At 42.2% G+C, this 25,951-nt stretch overlaps 1 protein-coding gene across 4 annotated transcripts in view; it reads right to left on the bottom strand.

The window, feature by feature from the left end:
• LOC110536823 (roundabout homolog 2) overlaps window positions 1-25,951 on the bottom strand; it is a 214,136-nt gene that overhangs the window by 143,691 nt on the left and 44,494 nt on the right. For 2 of the 4 annotated variants that reach the window (XM_090192049.1, XM_090192050.1), the window contains exons 1-2: window positions 10,145-10,768; window positions 5,660-5,986 (exon numbers count right to left, since the gene is read on the bottom strand). In XM_090192049.1, the coding sequence (XP_090048175.1) occupies window positions 5,660-5,986; window positions 10,145-10,199 (382 nt within the window). In that variant the 5' untranslated portion in view covers window positions 10,200-10,768. Of the gene's footprint in view, window positions 1-5,659; window positions 5,987-10,144; window positions 10,769-25,951 lie in introns of those variants that run through there. The other 2 variants (XM_036937236.2, XM_036937238.2) reach the window with 1 other exon arrangement.

Below are 25,951 nucleotides of genomic sequence, written 5' to 3'. Positions count from 1 at the left end.
AGGTTAGTTACAACTGAGTTTGGTGTGAAAACCTATAGGAGGGGAGCTCTCCAGGAACAGGGTTGGAGAGCCCTGCCCATGAGTCTAAGGGCCCGAGGCTGGCCTCGTCAAAAACCCGGCTTCCTTAATACGGGTAAGCCTGGGGAAGTTCATGGCAGAAAAATAGCTAAATAGGGGTGGAGACCCGGTGTTAATCAGTGACGCCTCACTATACATCAAACCAATGAAATGCCTTGCTTGTGCAGAGATCCAATAGTGCTCACTAGATTAGTGTCTTAGGTGCAACAGTGCATGATGATTGTTTACAGTCTATGGTGAGGATGGCTGGGAAATCGCTGATTAAAACCCCATCAAAATACAGTATGTTGATTTATGTTGATTTTGTGTGTAGAGCACACTTCTGACAAAACATTATTTTAAATTCCTCCAGGTTTTGCTCCATTTTCTGCTATGTTGCAAACTAGCATACAGAACAATTCTCTGTAAAATGTGTCCTTGCTGGTTTGAAAACAGTGACGGACAGAACACATAGCACCAACGGGCATGTGGGGGGAAGGGTTGTTTAAATGTAACATACAATCAAATTCTTGCCATTGGGAGCCAACTGACCATTCAAACCGTTTTTGTAATACAAAATTCTCCAAACCTCCAAGGGAGGCTTGACAGTGACGTGATTTTGGAGGTATGGCAACATGAGACTACTACAGAGCTAACATATGGAATTGTTTTAAGATGGTCCTACCAAGGATAATTAAGGGATATGACTTTTAGGCCCCCTGTAGGTATAAAAAATGTATATAAAAAAAAACATTTTGAATAAACATTGAATTTGGCCGTACTGCTATTAGCCCATATACATGCATTGAATAACAGATGAATACATATTCAAACATAGTCAAACATTTTATCAAAAGGAAGCATGTTTTGAGATACATTAGAAAGCTCTGAAGGTATCCCTTTACCAAGTTACCTTCAGATGATCTATATAGCACATTTCAGACATGAATGCAATGCGCTTCACAGGAAAAAAAACAAAAAAAAACAATGCAAATAAAAACAGAAATATTTACTACAAAACGAACACAACAAACAAAAGAATAACAATAAAAACAGAAACAGAAAGACCAAAAAAGCACCCTAAGCAAATGCTCAGCTAAAAAGGTGTGTTTTACGATATATGTCCACAGTTTAAATGTGTCCACAGTTTAAATATGTCCACAGTTTAAATGTGTCAACAGTTTAAATATGTCCACAGTTTAAATATGTCCACAGTTTCAGCACCCCTCAGGTTCTGCCTCTCCGTGCCTCTTGGTCCTAGGCTTTGGGGATAGTTAAAAGGCCAGTGCGCTAGAGGACATGAGGGACCTACTGGGTACGTAAACTCAAAAGCAGGTCTGATATGTATTGGGGTGCACAATCGTAGATAGATTTAAAAAAACAATAGAATAATCTTAAAATGTATTCTAAAACTTACAGGCAGCCAGTGCAGAGACTTCAAAACCAATGTAATGTGTGCTCTCCGTCTGATCTTGGTCATTATCTTTCTGTATGTTTTGCAGTTGACCAATGGCTTTCTTAGGTAGACCATACAGGAGAGCATTACAGTAATCAAGCCTGCTTGTAATAAAAGCATGGATAAGTCTCTCTGTATCAGCCTGAGATAGAAATGACCGCACCGTGGGAATGTTCCTCAGTTGGTAAAATCTGTAGCAACTTCAGAAGTAAGATAATGTTTTTTAATAATGCGTTCAGTTTTACCCTGTAATATATGAGCAACAAGGTAGTAAAAATACACAGTGGTGATCAGATAAAGCAGTGTCAACAATAGAGGTTACATCAATAGAAAGTCCCTTGGTAATAACCAGGTTGAGAGTACGGCCGCGGTTATGGGTGAACCCAGTAACATGTTGGATAAAGTCCATAGAGCTAAAAGGATTCATAAATTCAATGGCCTTGGAGGCCGTCTCTTTGTCAAAATGAATATTAAAATCGACCAACACGATGATTTTATCATAGTTCTCAAGGACAATAGACAATAGCTCAGAGAAATCAGTAAAGAAAGTGGGGCTGTGCTTTGGTGGCCTACACAGGGTTTAGCCAGCAGTGGGTGCTGACTTAAACAGTATAGCATAATGCTCAAAAGACCCAAAGTTGCCAAATGAAATGTCCTTACAGCTGAGAGCATTAGTAAAAATAGAGGTTGTCCCCCCCAACCTTTTTAATTTTGGGGGAAGAGGCTTCAATAAGAGCGGCACTACAGTCTGAAGACAGCCAATGCTTTAGTGAGAAACGTGCAATCAACGTTGCCCTCACTAATGAGGTCATTCACAAGAAAGGTTTTACTAGTGATTGCTCTAACATTTAAAAGCAACACATTTAATGAGTGTGGGCCACACCTGGGCATCTGCATCATGGTAACCAATGGAATAACAACCAAATGATGAACGTTACAACATGTTCTAACAGTCTCCAATCTATCAGAATGGTAGGATATAACAGTTTGTATGAACTCAGTAGAAGGCGGAGTTAGAGGAAGATAAATTAGGCTACTCACAATAACCATAGGGCCATTTTTACGGGAGTTGATGGGGGTCGTAGAGCAAATTAAAGAACACCATTGTGAGAGTCTCATATTATCCATAGAGGGGTCATATTAATGTTAAGGCCAAACCGTTCGGACGCTAAAGACATTTTCGTGAGAAGACCGATTTTCGAGATGTCTCATAGTCTGACAAACACCGCTGTAGCTCTGCCAAATTCCATCGTAGATGTGAAAGGACGACATATGCGGATGCAGTGGATTTAAACGCAACCCAGCTCATGACGCCCCTTGGTGATGTGAGGCCTGAGGCAATTGCATCTTCTGCATAATGGTAAGGCTGCCAGTGACGAACTACACTAAAATTGACCAATGTATTTTTTTCTCTGACATAGGCTTTTTGAGTGACTGTCAATGAGTGATATATAACAAGAGAAAAACTGCTGATGCACAACCACGTTTCGAAATTGCAACTTGTGTATTCCACTATTCTAACTCTCAACAGTAAGTGGAGACCCCAAATGAGTTCCTAAAAAAATATATATATACATTACCAGTCAAAAGTTTGGACACACTTACTCATTCCAGTGTCTTTCTTAATTTTTTACAATGTTCTACATTGTAGAATAATCGTGAAGACATCACAACTATGAATTAACACAAATGGAATCATGTAGTAAACAAAAAAGTGTTAAACAAATCACCATTTGCCTTGATGATAGCTTTGCACACTCTTGGCATTCTCTCAACCAGCTTCATGAGGTAGTCACCTGGAATGCATTTCAATTAACAGGTGTGCCTTGTTAAAAGTTAATTTGTGTTGGGCCTCCTGGGTGGCGCAGTGATTAAGGGCGCTGTACTGCAGGGCCAGCTGTGCCACCAGAGACTCTGGGTTCGCGCCCAGGCTCTGTCGTAACCGGCCGCGACCGGGAGGTCTGTGGGGCGACGCACAATTGGCCTAGCGTCATCTGGGTTAGGGAGGGCTTGACCGGTAGGGATATCCTTGTCTCATTGCGCACCAGCGACTCCTGTGGCGGGCTGGGCACACTGCGCGCCAACCAAGGTTGCCAGGTGCACGGTGTTTCCTCCGACACATTGGTGCAGCTGGTTGGATGTGCACTGTGTTAAGAAGCAGTGTGGCTTGTTTGGGTTGTGTATCGGAGGACGCATGACCTTCAACCTTCGTCTCTCCTGAGCCCGTACGGGAGTTGTAGCGATGAGACAAGATAGTAGCTACTAAACAATTGGATACCACGAAAAAGGGGTAAAAAAAATCACACACCATTTTTTTTAAAATTCATTTGTGGAATTTATTTCCTTCTTAATGAGTTTGAGGCGATTAGTTGTGTTGTGACAAGGTAGGGGTGGTATACAGCAGCCTTAAGTCCATATTATGGCTAGAACAGCTCAAATAAGCAAAGAGAAATTATAGTCCATCATTACTTGAAGACATTCAAAACATTTAAAGAACTTTGAAAGTTTCTTCAAGTGCAGTCACAAAAACCATCAAACGCTATGATGAAACTGTCTCTCATGAGGACCACCACAGGAAAGGAAGACCCAGAGTTACCTCTGCTGCAGAAGATAAGTTGATTAGAGTTACCATCCTCAGAAATCAGCAATTAACTGCACCTCAGATTGCACCTCAGAGAGTTCAAATAACAGACACATCTCAACATCAACTGTTCAGAGGAGACTGCATGAATCAAGCTTTCATGGTTGAATTGCTGCAAAGAACTACTAAAGGACACCAAAAGAAGAAGAGACTTGTTTGGGACAAGAAACATGAGGAATGGACATTAGACCAGTGGAAATGTGTCCTTTGGTCTGATGAGTCAAAATTTAGATTTTTTATTCCAACCGCCGGATTATTTCCGCATGTGTGGTGAAGCATGGAGGAGGAAGTGTGGTAGTGTGGGGGTGCTTTTCTGGTGACACTGTCTGTGATTTATTAAGAATTCAAGGCACACTTACCAGCATGGCTACCACAGCATTCTGCAGCAATACGCCATCCTGTCTGGTTTGCACTTAGTGGAACTATCGTTTTCTTTTTCAACAGGACAATGACCCAAGAAACCTACAGGCTGTGTAAGGGCTAACTTACAAAGAAAGAGAGTGATGTAGTGCTGCATCAGATGACCTGGCCTCCACAATCACCTGACCTCAACCCAATTGAGATGGTTTGGGATGAGTTGGACTGCAGAGTGAAGGAAAAACAGCCAACAACTGCTCAGCATATGTGGGAACTCCTTCAAGACTGTTGGAAAAGCATTCCAGGTGACTACCTCATGAAGCTGGTTGAGAGAATGCAAGGCTGTCATCAAGGCAAAGGGTGGGAACTTTGGGTTACTACATAATTCCATATGAGTTATTTCCTAGTTTTGATGTCTTCACCATTATTCTACAATGTAGAAAATAGTCAAAATAAAGAACAATCCTTGAATGAGTAGGTGTGTCCAAACTCTTGACTGGTACTGTATATATATGGGTCCAGACCTCATTTGTAGCTATAGTCCTGCTCTACCCACACACAGTTGCATTTAAGTTTAAAAAAAAATTTAACACCTCATTTAACGTCAAGCCCTCCCATCCCAGAGGCCACATTAACTTCCCAGTGAGGGGCAGAGAGAGTGCACGACGTCAAACAGAAATCAAAGAACAATCTAGAGACTTCATCCATTTTTCATGATATTTTTCATTTAGCCTCTTAGGACCCCAGTAATGGCAATCAATAGATCAAGCTGCTGTCACACCGTTAAGACCTATAGGGACCACTATATAGGTCTATAAACACGCACACACACACACACACACACACACACAAACACACACACACACACACACACACACACACACACACCGTTATTCAATACAATAGTATTCTCTGCAATTATTCTCTATAATTATACTTCTTCATACCTATAATTTATGACTGCAATATTACCATCCACAAAATATGTGCTACTACTATCCTTTTAATGGTCATATCATCGAGTTTACAATAACAGCATCATTAAAACACATACACATATAGGCAACACAGCTCGTCCAATGGGGCACTCTATCTTTCCAATTTCATGGCACTCATCCATAACATAAAGAATTGTGGGTGGGACTTACATGCTACTTCTAATGATGCGTTTCTGCTCACTGCCTCCCCCAGGTAATTGCGGGCCACACACACGTAGCTGCCGTCGTCTGGCTTGCTGCGTCGGCCGTGGACGATGCGCAGGAAGAAGAGGGAGCCGCTGGGCAGCAGCATGCGGTGGGAACGGGGGTTGTCCCGGTCTGTCTCCACCCGCTCCCCGTCCTTGTACCACTCCACCGTGGGGGCGGGACGCCCCTCCGCCTTGCAGTTGAGGGTGGCCGGCTCCCCCTTGGACACGATGAGGTCAGAGGGGTGCTCCACGATCCGAGGAGGGGAGTCATCCTGACGCAGACGAGATCCTGGGAGGAGAAGATTGGAGAAATTATTAGCTACACATATGCCAACATAAGATATGTTCAGTAATACCAACTGACAATATCGGTAAGTCCGGATTGATGTGTAAAATATACAGGGAGAAAGTCTGAGAGAAAGCCTATAAATGAGTGCCAGGCCCTGACAGGCAGCACACACACCATGGCACCACACAAAAACGAGCCGCAATATCCACACTGACAGACAGAAGCCAGAGAGTTATTATGGCTAATTAGATTTTTCATTTACACATTCCGTCAAGTGCTGTGTTCCTCTTAGATGCTGCTGGGTGGTGAGTGGGTGAGAGAGTTGGTTGTTAGTGTGTGTAGCAAATAAATGTTGAATGTTGATTTCTATTTCTAAGCGTGTCTTCAGATAGGCACGTGTGTGTCCATTGGGGATATAGAAAAGCATAATCAACATGTTTGTGTGTCTTCTGTTCCTCTTTGACAGAATCAGACTTTTGCATTCAATGTGTATGAGGAGTCTGTTTCTCTGTCCCTCACCCAGGGTTTGATGTCACCGTGAACAAGTCAACAGGAACACATTCCTGTGTGTCAGCTGGAAGTGGAGGAAAAGCAACCCAACCATGCTGTGGGAAGGAGAGGAAGCAGCAAGTGTTTGATGCCATTACCAAGTGCTTGCTCCCACACTGCCTCCAGCTCTACCTAGTACCCACAACCCTCCTCTTCTCCCCTTGTCTGTGTTGGTGACGCAGTGAGGCATCACAACACAACATGATTCTATCATTACTCATAACAAGACAAATGGGATATGACAAACACTACTCTGTTTTTCTGTGTAGGGATGGGAGTGAGCACTTAACAGGGTAACCTGGGAGAGAGCTATAGTGTTCAGTTGGATGACGAGACTAGCTGAGCCATGACAGAAATATGTTTTAGTAATGGGTTTAGTTTTCTGCAACTGTTGCTCTTTCAAGTCTGCACAGCTCTCCTTGATGGGAAATCTGCTAACAATACACAAAATACGTCTATTTCCAGCTTCTCAAATCCATCAGACTCTACCTAATCCAACAGGTGTTGCTAACCTGAGCGAAGCTGCCAGCCACTGGCATGCCACACTCCAAAACGCCACTCTCAGATAATTACCAATACCCAGCCCACTCAAGTGTGCCGACTCCCTTACTCTCACTCCCCCTCCCTTCCCCACACCCACACCCACCCCCACCTAGTGTTTAATGGCCCTAATGGGGACTGGCTGGATCCATTCAACTACAACCACAGTTATAAATTCATACGTAACCAAAGATATCCACCCTCCAAAAAGCTTCTCATTTCATTAGTCCCTTCAGTGAGCCTGTTCATGGAACTGCCCACGCAATTCATGCACTCAGTTTCACCCAAGTCCTGAGAGCAAGTACAGAAACTGAAACAGACTAATGCTCATTACAGCCACCCAGGGCTTACTCTACTATGGCCCTGCATATGAGCAATGGTTTTTATCCCTGAATAAACTAGTCTTAAAGGTCTCCCGACAACCTGAACTTTCTGAGATAAGGTTTCCCTATAGAGAAGCTATGGTCTTTCCAAACTCATTACTCTCTACCTTATCTTTCTCTCTCTGAGGTAAAACTGTACACCCAGGCGACAGCAGAAATGTCATGGCTACGCTTGACTGGGATTTAGCTGCACTCTGGCTAAACAAAAACATATGAAAACAGCATCTCCCTCTGCACTTTAACTTTGACCATATCAACTGTCACATCCATTTCGGCTGACATCCCTCTCCTACTGAACATAGCTGTTGGCTGGAATATTCATAAAGGGAAGTGTACTGAGGGAACCCAGTCAGTCAGAATAGTTATGGTAATACCATCACCTACCACTGATATCAACACGCTGTACCAATATTGACAAATTATGATGTCCCTTGAAATTACAGTGGAATAACAATTATACTTTTAAAGTGCATGTACAATGAATGTATTTGAATTGCTGATTGGTGAACTGCACTGTGCACATAGAGTTTGCACTTCACCCAATGTGCAGTTATCAGGAATTGACTGAATATAGACTAATGATATTGACCATCTTGGACTCTCCCATCACAGCAGAGGATGATAATGTGTCTTTCTCTGTGACATGGCATTGTCTCATAATGTTTCTGTTTAATCTCAAGCTTACTTTCAATAACACAGCGCTGCCAAGACCTTGCAATTTAATCACCCACAGACAGTCAAATGGCCTTTTGACAAAAACTCTCCATGTCACCCTCTTTCATACACAACAATAACACACATGCACAGGCAGAAAACAACCTCAAAGCCAACTTGACAAAGTTATAAAGCAAAAAATCGATGAAGAGAGAGGCGGGTGAGTGTGTGTGAAAGAGAGTGAAAGACAGAGAGAGATACTGCTACTAAAACACAATAAAATACTCATACTAGCACACAGTATAACACCTGCTACCCAATTGTACAGGTACAAGATTTGAATGAAAGCCCTGTATGAGTGGTTAAGAGCGTTGGGCCAGTAATTGAAAGGTCGCTGGTTCAAATCCATGAGCCGACTTGATGAAAAATATGTTGATGTGCCCTTGAGCAGGGCACTTAACCATATTTGCTCCTGTAAGTCGCTCTGGATAAGAGAGTCTGCTAAATGACTAAAATGTAAATGTGGTAGAATATAAGCAATGGAGTGGGGCATCACTGTGTATATGGTAGTCAACAGCCATAGGGATGGAACCAGCCCCCTCTCTCACCAAATCAATGCTTTCAATGTGGACATGGTCATCAAAAACAGCTGCATGTCCAGTGGGGGACAACACAGTGGCATTGGCCTGGAAAGCCCATATCGACCAAGACAGGGAGCTCAACCGTTATGAGTGCTGTGTCCTCACCAGTGATGGTGCTCAAGGGACAGACAGACAGACACAGTGTCCATATATAACAGACTGAAACAAGTCACAGGACTATAAGATAATTCAGCATGATAGTCTCCATGACATGTTTTTGGGACTTTTCAGAGAAAAAAATCTAAGTTCCACCAGCTGCATATCAGAACCCAAATCATCTGAGTCTAACACAAGCCTTCTGATGTTCGGGGTCCAACTGTATAGATCCATCAACTTCATCCATTTTTTCCCCTTCTTTACATTTCTTAGACACTATTGATGTCCCTCTAAATTCTTAAATGGAAAATCCACTCAAAATGATGTTTTGCAATTTTTTTCAGTCCGCTGTTGACAGTCCCAAAATGTTTTCTATGTCAGCAGTCAAGTTTTCAAGACTTAGGACTCATCATGGTGATGTGGCAAGTGACACTATGCTTCTTGAAAATCCAATATCTTAAAAACTTGACTGCTGACATGCAAAACATTTGGGACTGGATTAACTGTGGACGAATGTAAAAAATACCAAAATATAGTTTGTAAGTGGATTTTTCCTTTAAGACTGTGAAATGTAGTAGGACATCAATGGTGTCTATTAAATATAAAGAATGGGGTGACAACTTATTATTTACAAAAGAAAGATGACAATGAAAGTGAAAGCTGCTGCCTATTAAATATTGTCAGTCACCTATGGGTAATTGACACAATACAGTGCTGAATGTCATTAAATTGAAACCGAATAAATGGTGCTTTCATTTATCAGCCAAGGGCAAAATTAAACATTTCAAATCCTCCCTAATGATAGACTTCCATCAATTAGGAAAATGTATTTATTAACAATTAAATGAATCAGGGACCCCTAAATAAGCATAGGTTTCGAATTGCAATATATGATTAATTTGTATGATATTTAATAAAATGTCAACGAATTCAATCGATAAAAAACACATTGACAATCCATTGCTCATAAAATAGTCTGGTGCATCAAAGCCACGTTGAAAGGATCAACCCCTGCATGTTGAGACACATTAACGCGCAAACAGAAACCACATGTGTGCACCCCTTTTTCGCCTGCTTTTTGCAACGTTTTGAAATGAGGAATAAACAGAACAAGTCAGGCAAAATACAGTTGCTACTGCAGGTGCTCTAATCAAACGCGGGGTTGTTCGATGTTTTAGGTGGGGTACCCACACTTAGACTATGTGTATATGTAAAACGAAAAAGAGGGAAAAGCTATGTTTTTATTACAAACTTAATTGCGCTGACCAAATCAAATGAAAGGTTCCAGGACTTACCGTTGACTTGGGTGTGCAATAGTCCATAGAAAAATAAAAACCGTAGTAGACCCATTCTGGCATAGTAACCGTCCACGGTATATTAGCGCAAAACTCGTCAGATAGACTTCTTTACCTTGCTTATTGTGCGACTCTGTAGTCGGTTCTGAGCATATAAACTGTTGAATTTTAATATAAATAATTTAAGTTATATTTTAATGGACAACGAAATCATTCACGATACGACTTCATGTTTTCTCACCAAGAGCGCACCCGATGGGTAGCCTACTTCTCCACACAACATTTGGAGGTGTCTCATCACCAGACACTAACCAAAGAGCGACGATGTGCTCGCCTCATAGCATCACCCTGACCGGCTCCCAGAGCCTATTTCATGCAATGCTCCTTCTAGCTAAAATCGTCGAAAACGAAGCCCATAGGCTACAATATATAATATAAATGGTCTGAATGACCATCATTTTGAAAATATCACACCGACGGAATACGCGCAGTTCAGTAACCTACAGGCGGGACGGTTGTGAGACAACGGTGGTGGACTGTGGTGGTTTCAGACCGAGGTGAATAGCTGCACAGTTACAGCCCCCTCCTCGTGGAACTGTACATTGGTAGCCTACAGTAGTAGTTGGCTACACAACGCGAATACGCAGACTTCCATCAAACCATCTCAGAATGTGCTATTTAGAGGTTGTCCTATGCGCTGATCTGAAGTCAGTTTGGGTTTATATTAGAGGGGCAAACTAGTCCTAGATCTGAACTGTCGACACAGCTACAGAGCGCTGTGGAAAGCACATACAAATCACATAACTACATTAGACTATGCCAATATTTCTTTGGGAGATTTGCGCATAGAAATGTTGTTTGGATATGGTATTTAAATTGCTATGCATTTGATTTGCAAATCAAGGCAATTAATTTAATAGCACTGCTATGTACGCCTTATAACATATGGAGTAGGCTAAACATCAAATAAAATTGTATTGGTCACATGCACATATTTAGGAGATGTTTTTGCGGGTGTAGCGAAATGTTCCTAGCTCCAACAGTGCAGTAATATCTAACAATTCACAACAATACACACAAATCTAAAAGTAAAAGAATGGAATTAAGAAATATATAAATATTAGATCGAGCAATGTAGGAGTGGCATTGACAAAAATACAGTAGAATAGAATACAGTATACATCAAAGTGCAATCAAGTTGCGTCCTCTATCGACGACATGGTATACATCAAAGTACAACAAGTTGCGTCCTCTATCGACGACATGGTATACATCAAAGTACAACAAGTTGCGTCCTCTATCGACGACATGGTTATCTCTTAGATATCATCTGGCATAGACAGAATGTGACTGCAAAGTGGTTTGTTCCTTTAATGGCAATTCTCTCAGTGAATATCAATGACAACTTGACTGCTAATAGCCCATGGCACATACTGTCTACTGCCAGCAGTCGATTCCATCCACATGAATAAGAGGAATGAAAACCCTGGGCTTTGTTCTTGATGAACTGGGCACTCAATGAGCTATTGACAAAAATACTCCTCCCAACAAGCACATTCAATAATGCTTATCTACTGATGATAATTTAGTTAGCCCAGTGAACTGAATTGAAATGTACTGTCACTTTTTGGTTAATCACTTGACTATAAAGGGAGGCATCATCTAAAGCAGGGGTCAGAAGCAGGCGGACCGCTAGCCTAAACCGGGCCATGAGTCATTTTTTGGCCCCCCAAAGTTTTTAGTAAAAAATAAATAAAACATTTAAAAAGACTGTAAAATCAGCAAAACATTTCTTTAATTCAGGAAATCTTTTCCCAAGTCTTCCCACAAATAAAAAAAAAGACATATGATTGTGTCTCAATGTATGAAGTTATTGTTATTTTAAAATACAATCTCTTTTTGTGTTTAGTTGTGGTCAATTTGCAGCCTGCAAATTATTCTAATTATGTTCCAGCCCTTTGACCATCCACTCCCACAAAAATTGTTCCGTGGCTGAATCTAGTTGCCTACCCCTGATCTATGGTGTCAGGAGAAATCCAGGTGGTGGAGAAATGTGTGTGTTTGTTTTTCCCTGTTGAGAAAAAGGTAAATGTGTGATTGTAGGTGTAAAGTGAGGTGGTTCATCGTAGATTGCCATTCTATAGGTAGATTTTTGGTTGTGATTAACCAAAAATTCACAGTAAATGTAAGTTCAGTCCACAGGTCAAACTAACTTATCACCTGTGCAACTAAAAAACTGTAGATTTACTCCACAGACAGAGATTCATACAAAGCTCTCCCCCGCACTCCATTTGGCAAATCTGACCTTGACTCAAATCTGACCATAATTCCTGCTTACAAGCAAAAACTTAAACAGGAACAACCAGTGGCATGCTCAATATGGAAGTGGTCCGATGAAGAGGATGCTGAGCTACAGGACTGCTTCACTAGCACAGACTGGAATATGTTCCAGGATTCATCTGATGGCATTGAGGAGTTTACAACATCAGGCACGCAAGCCCCCCAGATGAGCTAAATGCCTTCCATGCCCGCCTCGAGGCAAGCAACACTGAACCATGTATGAGAGCACCAGCGTTTTCAGATGACTGTGTGATCACGCTCTCCGTAGCTTATGTGAACAAGACTTTCAAACAGATTAACATTCACAAGGCTGCAGGGCCAGACAGACGATCAGGATGCGTACTCAGAGCATACGCTGTCCTGCTGGGCAAGTATTTTCACTGACATTTTCAACCTCTACCTGACCCAGTCTGTAATACCTACATGTTTCAAGCAGACCACTATAGGTAAATCAAATCAAAGTTTATTTGTCACGTGCGCCGAATACAACAGGTGTAGACCCTACAGTGAAATGCTTACTTACAGGCTCTAACCAATAGTGCAAAAAAGGTATTAGGTGAACAATAGATAAGTAAAGAAATACAACAACAGTAAAAAGACAGGCTATATACAGTAGCAAGGCTATAAATGTAGCGAGGCTAAATACAGACAACGGTTAGTCAGGCTGATTGAGGTAGTATGAACATGTAGATATGGTTAAAGTGACTATGCACATATGATGAACAGAGAGTAGCAGTAGCGTAAAATAGGGGTTGGCGGGTGATGGGTGGCGGGACACAATGCAGATAGCCCGGTTAGCCAATGTGGGAGCACTGGTTGGTCAGCCCAATTGAGGTAGTATGTGCATGAATGTATAGTTAAAGTGACTGCATATATGATAAACAGAGAGTAGCAGCAGCATAAGAAGAGGGGTTGGGGGGGAACACAATGCAAATAGCCCGGGGGACATTTGACTACCTGTTCAGGAGTCTTATGGCTTGGGGGGAAAAACTGTTGAGAAACCTTTTTGTCCTAGACTTGGCACTCCAGTACCGCTTGCCATGCGGTAGTAGAGAGAACAGCCTATGACTGGGGTGGCTGGGGTCCTTGACAATTTTTAGGGCCTTCCTCTGACACCGTTCTGGTATAGAGGTCCTGGATGGCAGGCAGCTTAGCCCCAGTGAAGAATTGGGCCGTAAAAACTACCCTCTGTAGTGCCTTGCTGTCAGAGGCCGAGCAATTGCCGTACCAGGCAGTGATGCAACCAGTGCCAGATGCTCTCAATGTTGCAGCTGTAGAACATTTTGAGGATCTCAGGACCCATGCCAAATCTTTTTAGTTTCCTGAGGGGGAATAGCCTTTGTCGTGCCCTCTTCATGACTGTCTTGGTGTGTTTGGTGTTGATGTGGACAACAAGGAACTTGAAGCTCTCAACCTGCTCCACTACAGCTCCGTCGATGTTAATGGGGGGCGTGCTCGGTCCTCCTTTTCCTGTAGTCCACAATCATCTCCTTAGTCTTGGTTACGTTGAGGGATAGGTTGTTATTCTGGCACCACCCGGCCAGGTCTCTGACCTCCTCCCTATAGGCTGTCTCGTCGTTGTCGATGATCAGGCCTACCACTGTTGTGTCATCAGCAAACTTAATGATGCTGTTGGAGTTTTGTCTGGCCATGCAGTCGTGGGTGAACAGAGAGTACAGGAGGGGACTGAGCACGCACACCTGGGGAGCTCCAGTGTTGAGGATCAGCGTGGCAGATGTGTTCCTACCCACCCTCACCACCTGGGGGTGGCCCGTCAGGAAGTCCAGGATCCAGCTGCAGAGGGAGGTGTTTAGTCCCAGGATCCTTAGCTTAGTGATGAGCTTTCAGGGTACTATGATTTTGTACGCTGAGCTGTAGTCAATGAAAATCATTCTCACATAAGTGTTCCTTTTGTCCAGGTGGGAAAGGGCAGTGTGGAGTGCAATAGAGATTGCATCATCTGTGGATCTGTTCGGGCGGTATGCACAAACACTTTTTTGGTTACTACATGATTACATTTGTTTTATTTCATTGTTTTGATGTCTTCACTATTATTATACAATGTAGAAAATAGTATAAAAAAACGTGCATGAGTAGGTGTGTCCAAACTTTTGACTTACTGTACATATTACCTCAATTACCTCAACTATCTCGTACCCCTGCACATTGACTTTGCACGTACTCTTTGTATAATGAAAAAAATATATATAAACGCAACATGCAACAATTTCAAAGATTTTGCTGAGTTACAGTTCATATAAGGAAATCAGTTAATTGAAATAAATAAATTAGGCCTTAATCTATGGATTTCACATGACTTGGCATGTGCAGCGCCCCACTAGTACCCACTAGTAAGCCAGACCCAGCCAATCAGAATGAGTTTTACCTACAAAAGGGCTTCATTACAAACAGAAATACTCCGCAGAGAAGAGAGAATTAAGCTTTTTGTGTATATGGAACATTTCTGGGATCTTTAATTTCAGCTCATGAAACATGGCATGGCACCAACACTTTATATGTTGTGTTTATATTTTTGTTTAGTTATAGTTTCGTTATAGATATTTTATTTTGTTACTATTTTTAAAAGATTGTTGCAAAATGTTTGTACTTTTTAACTCTGCATTGTTGTATGTGACAACTAACATTTTATGTGATTTTTTATAATATGAGAGGGCTGAGTGCAAAGCACTCACAGGAATAGGTGGTCTCTGCAGATGATGGGATAAGTGCTATCATGAAGTGAAAATAAACCATACCGTCTGTGATTGCTTCAGATGGGAGAAAGTGACCCTGTTCCCATCCCACACTTTCCTTTCTCTACCTCTGATGCGCACCTCTGTGGCCTTGTCTTTTAGATGATGCCTTTACATCTCCCCTGCCATTATTGGCACTCTGTATCTGAAAGACACTTTGGCAGAAAGAAAACATGTAGTTTATAAAAGTTTCATGAACTGAATGTTTTGAGGTGCATAGGCCTACTCACACCCACACACACAACACTAGTTCCATTGAGGAACAAGATAGTTGTTTGTCAAATAAGCTCTCATTGGAAATGTAATGGTCTCTCACTCAATAATACATAACAGAGTAGTTCATGAACCTGACATCTTAATGAAATCGGCACAGGCATTCACATATGTACAGCCCTCAAACAAACACACAAAAAAAATATGTTTCATGATTTTGTCAAACGGTATAGCTTATAGGCTATCGTGTCTCACAGCCAATGGAGGTGAACAGTAGCCCACACTGTACATGTTTACATTTACATTTTAGTAATTTAGCAGAAGCTCTTATCCAGAATGACTTACAATTAGTCCATGCATCCTCAGATATGTAGGTGAGTCAACCACATATCACAGTTGTAGGATTTATTTAAGTAGCATTTCAGACGTTTTCAGAATGTAAAAATTTCCTGTTACTTACAGGCAGCCAGTTTCCTGTTTGGTTACCATATTTTATGGTATCCAATACTGTTACTGTAAGCTTTTTTACCATTATTTTTCCGGTAACTTACAGTCAACTGGCGCCTGCAAGCTGACTCTGGTTGTCAGTTGGATGGTGTTTCCTCTGACACATAGGTGCAGCTGGCTCCCGGTTAAAGTGCACAGTGTGTTAAGAAGCAGTGCGGCTTGGCAGGTCATGTTTCGGAGGACGCATGACTCTCTCCCGAGCCCATTGGGGAGTTGCAGCAATCAGACAAGATTGTAACTATCAATTGGATATTATGAAATTGGGGAGAAAAAGAGGGTCAAAAAATACAACTATTTTTCTGCCCACAACATTTTTCAACAATGCACCATAATATCCAGTCTAATTTACACTATAATTCTTCACATTATTTTATTGTTGATAAATGTAAAAATGTAAAAATGTACCATATGAATCAGTTTTCCACTACAGTGTAATATTCTGTATAATTAATTTTGTAAATCATATAAATGTTGTAAATGTTGTTTGGTTGGTTCACTTCAGACCTTGATGTCTCTCAATCAGATCACTCAGAGTTGTTTGTAAAAGTTGCCAGTTGCCAATCACACAATGCTGTGTGGTTACAGTAATGTACGGTTACAGTAATGTACAGTAATTAAGCAGTTTACTTCAAAGCACTGTGCCAATGCTTGTATCACTTTATCAGAAGCACATCATCATTGACATCCAAAGCTTTGTTTGATCACATGCCTTTTCAAAGTGTGTGGTGCAAAATGCAGATCCCACTGATTTCACCATGATTCCAGTGCTTTATTTGATTCCAAGCTGCTTTTAAACATCAACCTCTACTGGACGCCGTACTTATAAATGTAATTACATTTTTTTACAAGTTGTTTCACTTGACTGGTAATTTAGCAGCTAGAGTTGGGAACTATAGAACATTCCGGGACCCTAAGGTATGGGGTAGAATCATGGTGAAGGCACACTGAAAATTATTTTATGTGAAATCCCACTTTCTGCACATTGTTGTTCAAATCATTTGTTTTATTTAGTGTAGTATAAGCTTCTGTCTAGCGCTCTCCTGGGCGCAGCTGCACAAACCCCCGGAGAACAAGGCAATGCTACAGGTATTAAATAAACACTTTTCTTAAATACTGGGATAATAATAATTCATAATTTAAAAAAAATCTACTCACTCAAAAGGCAGGGAACATATCAAAACAACATGATTGTAATCCCTACAAGGGATATGGCTACACCATGATTGTAATCCCTATAAGGGATATGGCTACAACATGATTGTAATCCTATAAGTTTCCTGCCAAATAGTGGCCTGCTCGGACATTGGTCCTCAAGCATTTGCAATTGGCTTTTACAAAATAATAATCAACTAGAAAACTAGACATTAGCGGCAACAAACGCTGCAAAACACTCAACAACATGTTTACAGTGTGGGGTGTAAAGTAGACATTTTAATAGTGAATGTCCGACTGTCTTTAGCAATGCAAGAGTATTTGCTTGTAGGGGAAATGGCACACTACAGTCACGCTGGCCTCAGACTATACAAATACCGTGATCTCTAAATAATCTATGTCAAGTTCCAACATGAGGCAAAGATGCATTTCAATTGATTGTAAAGAGAAAGCATCTCCTTGTCAATCATCCCTTCCATTTTCATAACATGGCGAAACAGGCTATTTAAAAGGTTTGTACTCCAGCTCTAATGAAATGGCACTTAGTTCTAGTTCACTGCATGTGTTGCCAGCCCTCCCAGCCTAGTCAATACCGGTCAATACTGTCAATACGATTATGAATGCAATTCATTGCCATGAAATGAAAGTGAGACATGCTGCATTAGGAGCTATTGATCCAGAGAGTGAAATTAAATAGCTTTTTACTCAGGGCATTTAGAATTGTGGATCAAATTAGAATTGTTGATAATGACACAATGAAATCACAAATGATGATGGAGCAAGCTGTGCTAACTGATATTAAATGTCACTATAGATGAAAACGTTACGTTTATTGAGAGAGGTTTTGGGTTGTATTGCTGTCCTTCCATATTGTGGCCATGGAAACCACATCTGAATTCACACTACAGAACAAGGCCACTGGCTATTCATTGGCACTATCAGGTATGAAGGTAAGACACATCAAATGAACAATGGTTTAATAATCCAGCAGGGGCAGGCAATAGACAGTAAACCAGAGGTGGGGCATTGATAATGGGATAGAAAAGGGCTTGGAATCAGGGTCAGGGTAGGCAGAGGTGGGGCATTGATAACGGGATAGAAAAGGGCTTGGAATCAGGGTCAGGGTAGGCAGAGGTGGGGCAAAGGTTCAGGTCGGCAGGCAGGCTTAGGGCCAGGCAGAGTGGTCAGGCAGGCGGGTTCAGAGTCAGGACAGGCAAGGGTCAAAACCAGGAGGGCGAGAAAAAGAGAGACAGGGAAAAGCAGAAGCTGAGAACAAAAACACTGGTTGACTTGACAAACAAGACGAACTAGCAACAGACAAACACTGGGGAAGATGGGAGACACCTGGAGGGGTGTGGAGACAATCACAAAGACAGGTGAAACAGATCAGGGTTTGACAGCCACCTTGCGTAACACACCCATTCAATAGAACATTTATTTCCCTTATTTCACATCTGCAACAACTGAAAATATATTTGTTTCCCCTTTTGAATCCAGAGACAGCTAACGCACAAGTGGTGTGCCAGTCATATGGTGCCAGGCCAGTAGCAGAAACTTCAGCCATCATTCTAGTCCAAGCCCTTTTCCAAAGATGTCCATACTGCTATCGCGAGTACTCGTAATAGGATCATGTATGCTCTCTATTTTATTTGAGTATATTAGTCTATTTCAGGGGTTCCCAATTACATTCAGCCGTGGGACGATTTTTACTTGAGCAGATGGTCGAGGGGCCGGAAAATACATTAGTTATACATTTTTTGTACACCGCAAATTGACCGCAAGAATCCCAAGCAGATAGTATTTGACAAAAACAGAATCATTTCAAAACTTGATTACATTGGTATATCTCTGTTTATGCGTGGGAATACTTGAGAACAGATTTTCAAGTATTTTATTTCCAACAACGAAAAGTATTTTTTTTGCTCAGAAAACTTGGGGAACACTAATCTATTTGTTTCTAGATCAGATCTTAGTCCATGATAGGCAGCAGTATATGTATAGATAAATTCACAGTGTGAATAGACTAACAAGCAGGAGGCTGACACTGCAGGGATCACAGTCTACAGAAACCTGTTACACAAACAGAGCAGAGCTCAAGGCATATGCTGCTCCTGTAGACAAGCTCTTCTTCATTCCTCACACACACACACACACACGCACGCACGCACGCGCACGCACACACACACACACACACACACACACACACACACACACACACACACACACACACACACACACACACTGATTATGAACAAATCAGCCATAAAGACATGCATGTGTACCTAAACCACCCACACACAGTGTATCGTATGGACATGCCGATGACCAGCCCTCAACAGTGTTTTTTCTGATGGCCACACTGCACATTATCAACACCCTGCCCAGTACACAGCAGCCTCAGACACCAAACACAAAATCACATCAATCAATTTAATGCATTGTAGATCATCTTAAGCATTATGTTTTCCTATCAGGCTTTTATACAGGCTATATCAATAAATCATCATAGAATTTGTCAAACATGCTAATATAGTGCTAATGTAGTGGCCATTTTCTGAACCATATATTATTATAAGGAACAGCTAATTTAGTATACCTAAAAGGAAAAGGGGGAAATGAAACCATTCCTCCTACTTGATTTCTTTCACAGAGCATGGAGCTGAAGTAATGAGGCCATAATTAACTTGGTGACAGGGCCAGTGGTGGTGACACCTCGCTCAGGGACAGCGCACACAGGGCCACACTGCTCCTAGAGGTGGGAGGAGCTCCGAGTAAACCAATAAAAACAGATGCTTTATGCTCAAACTGAGGCTTGCAGAGAATGCCCATGCATGGGGAGCAGGACAGTAGGGCAGAGAAGTGCTCTTGAGGGCAGAAAAGGGTGAACTGTTTCTTTCAAAGTTCCATCAAACCCCAATATATTCCTACTTCAGTCACAGGCTTAGCAGACTCCACCTCTTATCCTACTTCCATCACAGAGACAGACGTGTTGCCAGGCAACATGAGAGAGTGCTCTACTCTCACTAAACAAAATCACACCCAGCAGCACTGACTATCATGTATCTCTCTCTCTCTCGCTCTCTCTCTCTCTCTCTCTCTCTCTCTCTCTCTCTCTCTCTCTCCCTCTCTCTCTATTTCTCTCTTTCTCTCTCTCACTCCCTCCTTCTCTCGATCACACATTGAACAGTGTCAAGGTCGTGGGCCTCTTTGTCTGCACCATTACGCTCTCATCCCTGTGTTTGTCCAGCCCCACTGCATCAGGGGGGACAGATGGTGTTAGTGACAGAGTGGTCAGAGCCAGGCACAGGCCACAAACACACACACACACAAGGCCAGCCTAGTGAGAGTGGACACCTGTCCTGACCGTGCATGCCAGCGATGGGGAAGAGAAGCAATGGTTTCTGTGCCCAGTGACAAACCTCTGTCTCACAGTTTAGAAGCCTGTTATAAACACTGGGCATGGACCCAGAGCTAACAGACCTCATGTAGAGCTTCAGTCTGTAGAGTTATCTCATTTTCTTTTTCATGTTCTATCTAGTGATGGGTCGTTTCGGGAACGAACAGCTCTTTTTAAACAGACATTTTTGGTGAACCGGATCGCTGTGGAAGAGCTGTTCATTTGGCACCCTGATCTGCATACTGCTATTATTGCTTTTTGAGCTCCAGACAACGATTATTTGCTGATAAGATCTAAAAAACATTCTCTGAAGATGGTAATTCTTCACTGTAGGAAGAATAGGTAGTGAGGAGAGATCCTCATTCTTGTCCACATTAATTTCTGCTGTGTAAGCTAATAATTTCTTCAGGGAAAAATGTATTTGAACTCAGACATCACAATCTACAATAATGGTAGGCTACATTGTAGGCTTTATATTAGAAATGTGCCGTTTTCAAGGTTTTATGTTTTGTCTTACCTCACCTGCAACTTTTTTGAAGTAGATGAACAGTGTGGCAACATGGGCCTCCAGTTGCCTGAGGGCCCTGACTCACTGTCTGCATGGAACACAATCTGTCCCCTTCAAACATCCAAGTAACAGTGCACAGGTCTGAACTAAAGATGTTCTCTTCTGCAAGCCGCACAACGTTAAAAATAGCTTCACGATCTGTGTGCAGTATTCAAGAAAAACACATTTTAGCTTCATAACAATTACTGTAAGATCCAATGGAATGTCCCTATTGGATTTGTTTATTTTTTCGGGGCATTGGGAATCATATCCTGAACATGTGGACCACAGTTTAATTTGACATCCTCCGATTACTATCTGTCATGCAGCCCTATAAACCCAACCCTGTTATTCCTGTCAGTACATACACTTCATAGAGCTAACGTTTCCATTAGTCAGAGAACTCTGACTGTTGTTACCGTTATTGACTTGAGATTTCATAAAATGCAGTGTCTAAACTGCACAGTCGATGTTGGGAAGATTTCCAATAGACCGAGCCCGAAGAGAAAAACAGCATTTCTGTTGTCAAGGAGATGAGCTATGACCTTCGACTCCCTTCCTGTGCCTGTGGGGAGGTCATGTGACTCTCTCGCTGTCTCAGATTGATCAGTTTCCCTGGACTACAGCATCATGAACTCATTTCAGGATCAATGGGTAAATAGAGTGCATCGCCACTCTCCAGCCCTGCAGGGTCTGTCTGACAACATCTCTCAACAGTCACACAACATATTAAAGCCTGGCCTCCGTCAGCACAGGTTGACTCTAGCAGATTTTTGTATGAACTATAGCCTAGACTGTATGCTTATAGTCACTATTTCCAGTGGTCTTAATGTGACTGGTACTATTATCACTATTACTACTACATTCTACCTCTGGGAAATGACATTGGCTTTCACCCCAAATGTACCATTCCTCTTAGGACATGTTTTATGTAACATATTGAGGGCTCTCAAAATCATCGTTGAGAGCTCACAAGATGTCTTCTCTCAAGTGTAGGGCTCTTTTCTCCCTGAGATTTGAGTAGTGTCCATAATAGTCCTTTTTCCCTGGGACCAGCCACAGACAGCACAGACCCCTTCAAACCCTGTAATGGGGTTCCACCCGCCACTTCCACCACTGAGCCCCAGATACGCCCCACTGAAGTGCAGAGAGAGGAACTTAATCCCCAGCATGGCCATTTAAATGCATTAAAGGTGAAAAAGGCCCGGGTCGCCCTCAGGAAGAGGTGCTTTGGAGATGACGCAGGTGAGATGGTTCTCTGGATACACTGTGAGTTGGAGTAGAGGAGGGGTTGCTGGGTAATCAAGCGCAAGGACATTTACACAATTTATTTTTCCTCTAAATGAGGAAAGGAAAAAAGATTGGGAGAGAAAAAAAGTGTGAGAGGCTGAGAGGAATCAGACGAGAGAGAAGACCCAAAGTCTGCTGTCCTCTTTACGTGCTCAAAATGGCATATAATAGACTTCTCCCATGCGTGTAAACATCACATTTCCATAGAAATGGCCTCTTTCCCGTGTCTCCGGTGAGTAGTCGGGGTGTGAGGGAGGGATGCGCCACTTGCCTCTTAATCCTGTTAGCCATTCCTAGAATTGTGCCAATGCTCCGGTTCCAATGCTCCGGCTGGAAGAAGCGAATTAGAACAAACACACACACAGCAAACTGGCCGCAGAGACTCAGAGAATATGCTGGCGGGCAGAAAAACAACAATCTCCAGCCCTCTGCCTCCCTTCCCCCAGTCCAAACACTAAGCAAACACCTCTCACTGCTCATTAGCATTATCGGTTATCTTCACCATCACCCCCGGCCACTACTATAAGCATTGCTGTTATGCACTTTTATGTTTTGAGAGCTTTAATCAATTTTGTCTTCATCTCCTTTTTTCGATTGCAATTTCCTTCCTTACTCAGAGTAAAGCTTCTCACCAGGATGCAAAACAAATGCTCATTACATCTGTTGAGAAAAGCTATTAGAAAGTAGCTTGAGGTCATTATAAGGGCAATCACATGAATGAAGAGCATCCAACTAAAGCCTACTGTTTTGTGTTCCTGTCCTGAAACCTTTGGTGAATGTGCTTGCATTTTTGGTCAATGGACATTCATCGTCAGCCTTAGTAGAGGACAGGTATGAGGTCCCTGATTTAAGAGTACCAGAACCTGGTAGCAGTAGTACTGTTTAAGGGCATCCTAACTCATCAGTTTACAGTAACTCATAGTCATCCGTTTGGATTGTTGGTTAATCCTGAGGATGAGTTTAACACAGTAACTCACAGTAAATCTCTCTGCTTTGCTTGTCTCAACTCTGCAGACTGGGCCTCAGCAACAGCAGTCTGTCTTTGCTTTAGTGTACTGCACTGCTGCCCCCTACAGATTATCTTTGATATGCACACCACAAAGAAAAAATATATACAACATGCCATTTGCATGTATATAGAGAATGTTTAGCTCTCCTAAAGGACATCATTGTCATTAACCATGTAATGGCCACTGGAACTGTGGATATGGATGAGTTACGTCTGCATGACATTTATGATAATGTTTGCTTCTCCAATCTCAACTATTACAATGTCAACACTATCTAATAAATGAACTCACAAGTTTAAGGAACATACATGAAATGGGATTAGAATATTTATTGAGGAAATGGAATTGATGTGAGAATGAGGATTCAGTGGGGAAATGAGAATGGATCGGATGAAGCCAAGGGCTGCAAATGAAGAATCTAAAGATGTTGACTGTACAATTTGGTTTGGAGTCTCAGGTAGACATAACCGTCAGCCCATGGTAGTTAGGCTGCTGTGGTGATGGCAATCCACCACAGAATAACCTTTAAGGAACTTAGTTAAGTAAAAGGAGAAAGAAGTCGGTGAAGGGGAGGAGGGATGTGACACAAAACGGAGAAGAGGAATCACTGTTTGGTCAGGTATAAGTAGGGTGGTAGTAGTGGTTAGGGAGGGTGAAAACAAGTACGGAGGCTGATTAGCGGTTAGTAGCAGCTGGAGCTTGTTTGAGGAGTTACGTTCAAGGCAACTAGTTAAGTGTTGCAAAAAAAATAGTTGAAGCTGATTGGCAATGGTTAGCATCTGGTGCTTGTTGAGTTAGGGAGCTGCGTTCAAGGCAACTAGTTAAGTGTTAAATTCAAGTCTGGCCCTTTCTGCTGAACTTTTGTTAATTAAGCCTTAAAGCCTTTAAATAAAACCAATACTTGTGTCTCAAAACAAACAGAGCACTTCCATAAAACGTTGTGTACATTGTGTCTAAAATCCCTGGCAATCTATTACCCGTGGGCAGGGTCGTGACCAGACCTTTCAAGGGGCAGGTGCTCCAACTGAAAAAAGTTGATATGTAACAGGTGTGAAATAGCTAGCTAGGTAGTGGTGTATGCTAGTAGCGTTTCAATTGGGGACGTCACTCACTCTGAGATCTTGAAATAGTTTCCCCCCTTGCTTTGAAAGGCCACAGCTTTGTGGAGCGATAGGTCACGATGCTTCGTGGGAGACAGTTGTTGTTGTGTTCAGAGGTTCCCTGGTTTGAGCCCAGGTTGGAGCAAGGAGTGGGACAGAAAGCATCACTGTAGCACAGCCGCTACGCTCTGTCCTTCTGTTACACATATCAGCCAACCAGACCAATTATTGATGATGATGTAAATCAAGTCTCACCAAGTGTTAATAATCGAATGTTATGCTGCTGTGTCAGTACTGCTGATATTTAAACTATGAGGCTAGCTACACACTCTCCACCGGTGACCGCATCTCAAGCCATGCATGTTTGGATACCGGGAGTGCGCAATCTCAGTACATGGCAGACTGGGAAAAAGGCACAACCTGGCGTGTGAGAATTCTGCAGGCGATGGGTTCAGAACAACGAAAGAAAACTTTTTTCATAAAATAATAATTATACCACCACCCAAAAGGGCACTTGGTGAGTGGGAGGGCAAAGGGGATGTGCTGGGCACAGGTTGACTCCTATCCGTGCACATACCTGCCACGTGGGGCATGAGAGGGAAACTGACAAGTGCCTTTATTATGTCTAGCAGTTTCTAAACACTAGTCCACCTTATGTGGCTGTTGTTGTTGTTGGAGGTAACAGAGAGGAAAAGTAAAAGTTAAGGCTGTTCATGTGGAACATAGACTCATGGCAGACAGCATACTCCAGACTGCAAACAAAGACAGAGGAATCAATCAAATACATTTGCATTCATCCCCAGGGAGAGTGGTGCCTGCCTGCTGCATACCTGCATATTACAATATGGGAGATCATGCAGTCTCAGGAATAAAATGATGAATAATTTTCTCTCCACCGTTGGATAAATCAGCACATATGATTTCAAAGGCGATTGCTCCGTAGAACAAGAATGACACCCAGGTTTCCGCTCTCATCCACAAAAACAAGTATCGTGACTCCTTTTATATTAAGTAATACCTATCCACCATCTGTTGCCATAGCACTAATATTGGTTAACCCAGAACTAAAGTCTCGCACAATTGGTCAACTGCTCGATTAGGTTCCAAACACGTTAAGAGAAGACATGAAAAGACGCTAGAATTAGGACCGGAACCGGGAACGAGGAGCTCCACCCTTTTTCTTTGCAAGTTACGGGTAAGTCTACGGAACGAACATTCCCTCTGCTTCTGAAATTGAAAGATGCTAACACCCGCGGAATCGTGATTTGTCCAAATAACCAGTGACGAAAAACCCAAGCACTGGTCAACTATTGGATCTCATTAGGTATCGGTGCCCATAGTATAAAGACAGAACTGAGGTATCATTTATGCTTACATAGTCTGCCCATGTGAGATTGGCACAGCACCCATGGAGGAAAAAAGACCGTAACCAGGTTTTCATCTAACCTTTTATCCACAACAAGTCATTTTGGTTACATGTCGGATAAAAAATGTCACA

The sequence above is a fragment of the Oncorhynchus mykiss genome, chromosome 12, assembly GCF_057628025.1.
Source record: "Oncorhynchus mykiss isolate SJ-2025 chromosome 12, ASM5762802v1, whole genome shotgun sequence".
Classification (NCBI taxonomy): Eukaryota; Metazoa; Chordata; class Actinopteri; order Salmoniformes; family Salmonidae; genus Oncorhynchus; species Oncorhynchus mykiss.
This window is presented reverse-complemented; position numbering and strand designations above follow the sequence as displayed.